The sequence below is a fragment of the Pyxicephalus adspersus genome, chromosome 10, assembly GCF_032062135.1.
Source record: "Pyxicephalus adspersus chromosome 10, UCB_Pads_2.0, whole genome shotgun sequence".
Taxonomy (NCBI): Eukaryota; Metazoa; Chordata; class Amphibia; order Anura; family Pyxicephalidae; genus Pyxicephalus; species Pyxicephalus adspersus.
Window position 1 is genome coordinate 22,348,095 of NC_092867.1, and position 2,135 is coordinate 22,350,229.

The 2,135-nt window shown below is 40.4% G+C and overlaps 1 protein-coding gene across 1 annotated transcript in view; it reads left to right on the plus strand.

Moving 5' to 3' along the window:
• Positions 1-1,100: 1,100 nt before the first annotated feature.
• HHEX (hematopoietically expressed homeobox) overlaps positions 1,101-2,135 on the plus strand; it is an 11,742-nt gene continuing 10,707 nt past the window's right edge. The window contains exon 1 of the mRNA XM_072423855.1: positions 1,101-1,585. Coding sequence (XP_072279956.1) covers positions 1,222-1,585 — 364 coding nt within the window. The 5' untranslated portion in view covers positions 1,101-1,221. The remainder of the gene's footprint in view (positions 1,586-2,135) is intronic.

The following is a 2,135-nucleotide window of genomic DNA, read 5'->3' on the forward strand; positions in this document are numbered from 1 at the left end:
AGTAATAAAAGGAACCTAAATTAAATCTAATTTAAATCACCCAGCTTTCACGCATTTTGCTATTTGAACATTAGGTGGGAAAAAGTAAATAAAACTTATGTGAAAAAAGTGTGAATCATTGATACATTGACGCCCTAGTAAATGCTCTAATACATGCATGTATGTAATAAAATAGCTCTGATATAAACTTATTTTATTTTACTGTTTGTATATGTTGTTTTCTTATATAATGTTTGAAAATCAATAACAATTTAATAATACAAAAATAAGTCTGATATAATATTAGAAAGGAAATTAATAAAACTTAAACTTCCTTTCCTGTGTCACTGTCTGTAGCTGTCTGTCATTTGCAACCCCTATTTAATGTACGGCGCTGTGTAATATGTTGGCTCTATATAAATCCTGATTTATTATTATTATTATTTATCATTTTCAGACAGCAATGACACAACACAGAGGACACAAATGTGTGTTTTTTAAAAAAAAGTTTGTTTATAGGAATATTTTTTTTAGTGTGGGATTCTCAATAAATGTACTGATAGAGTTGGTGATGATGTATAGTGTAGTAATAAAAAAATAATAAAATAAAGAAGTATAATATTATTAATACTACTATCAATGATAATAATTATAATAAGGATTATATTGTATGACAATAAAGATGCAAGTATTATAATGATAATAATCATGATAAGGTTTTATGATAATAAAGTAATAATAATGTTTTATGATCATACAGATGTATTGTCATGATAATGTATTCCTGCGTGGTGTTGATCCTTCTTTGCTGTGTAAATCCTCTTTTAATCAGCATGATGTCTGATCAGTATATTTGCACCCAGAATACACAAATCTCCAGCCCCCCTGTCTTCATGCTAAGTACATTCAGCAGGAGACACACACTGACCTGGCCTGTCTATAGATAAGTAGTCAGATTGCTCGCGGCTTCTGATTGGCTCCCCGAGGACCTCTTTTAGACCTGGGAGCAGGCAGAATGGGCGTGGTTAGAGGTTTGAGCCAATCAGATTGAAGAAGAGCCCGGGCAGGAAGCGTACGGAGCGCACGAGGGGGGCCGCCCAGTGCCAATAGAAAGCCATGGAGGGCTGATGCTGGGTACATGTCAGAGAGCCGGCGGTGCAATTTAAACCAAAGCTGGGCAGAAGGTCGGGCACATTTCCAGGTGGATTATTCATCACATAGAGGATTAGTGGTAGAGGAGCCATGCAGTACCAGCATTCCAGCTCTCCTGCCATGGGCATTGGCGTGCCCTTATATGCCCCGACCCCTCTGCAACCAGTGCACCCCACACCCTTCTACATAGACGACATCCTTGGGAGGAATGTAGCTTCTAATGGGAATTCTGCCATGGCAGCACCCACAATGCCATCTCCTAATTCTTCCTTCACCAGCCTGGTGGCAACCTACAGGACCCCGATCTACGAACCCACACCCATCCACCCAGCCTTTTCCCACCATGCAGCCCTGGCAGCATCCTATGGCGGCACCACATACCACAGCCCCCTCTACCCCTTCCCCAGACCTATGGGGGAATATGCACATGCCCTCCTCAGACACGACTCTCTGGGTAAGTACACTGCTCTTTGTTATCTATTATTAATAATATTAATAAGCAGGATTTATATAGCGCCAACATATTACGCAGCGCTGTACATTAAATAGGGGTTGCAAATGACAGACGGTGACACAAGAGGAGAGGACCCTGCCCCGAAGAGCTTACAATCTAGTAGGATTTGATCGATGTGGGCATGGGGGACATGGTCAGATCCTAAATCTAAATCGGCTTGTGTGTTTTCTATTGTACATCACTCAGAGGAATCGAAATCTGCCTCTGTGGCTGTTTTGATTTGTACTCAGATCTTTCAGAGTGAACTCAGAGCAAACCACAAGAGCTTCGCATTACTCAGGAACACAGGCTCGTTTGTTTCATACCCACCGACATGATTTCATCTTAGCTTTGAAGAACAGAAACCAATCAGAAGATTATACAAAAAAAACAACAGCCCAAATCTGATACATTTAAAGTAGATCATGCACCCATCCTGCACCATGCTGGGCACTATATGGGAAGATTACAGGCTGGGCATTGTTATAATGTATATATGGACAGGGACTGG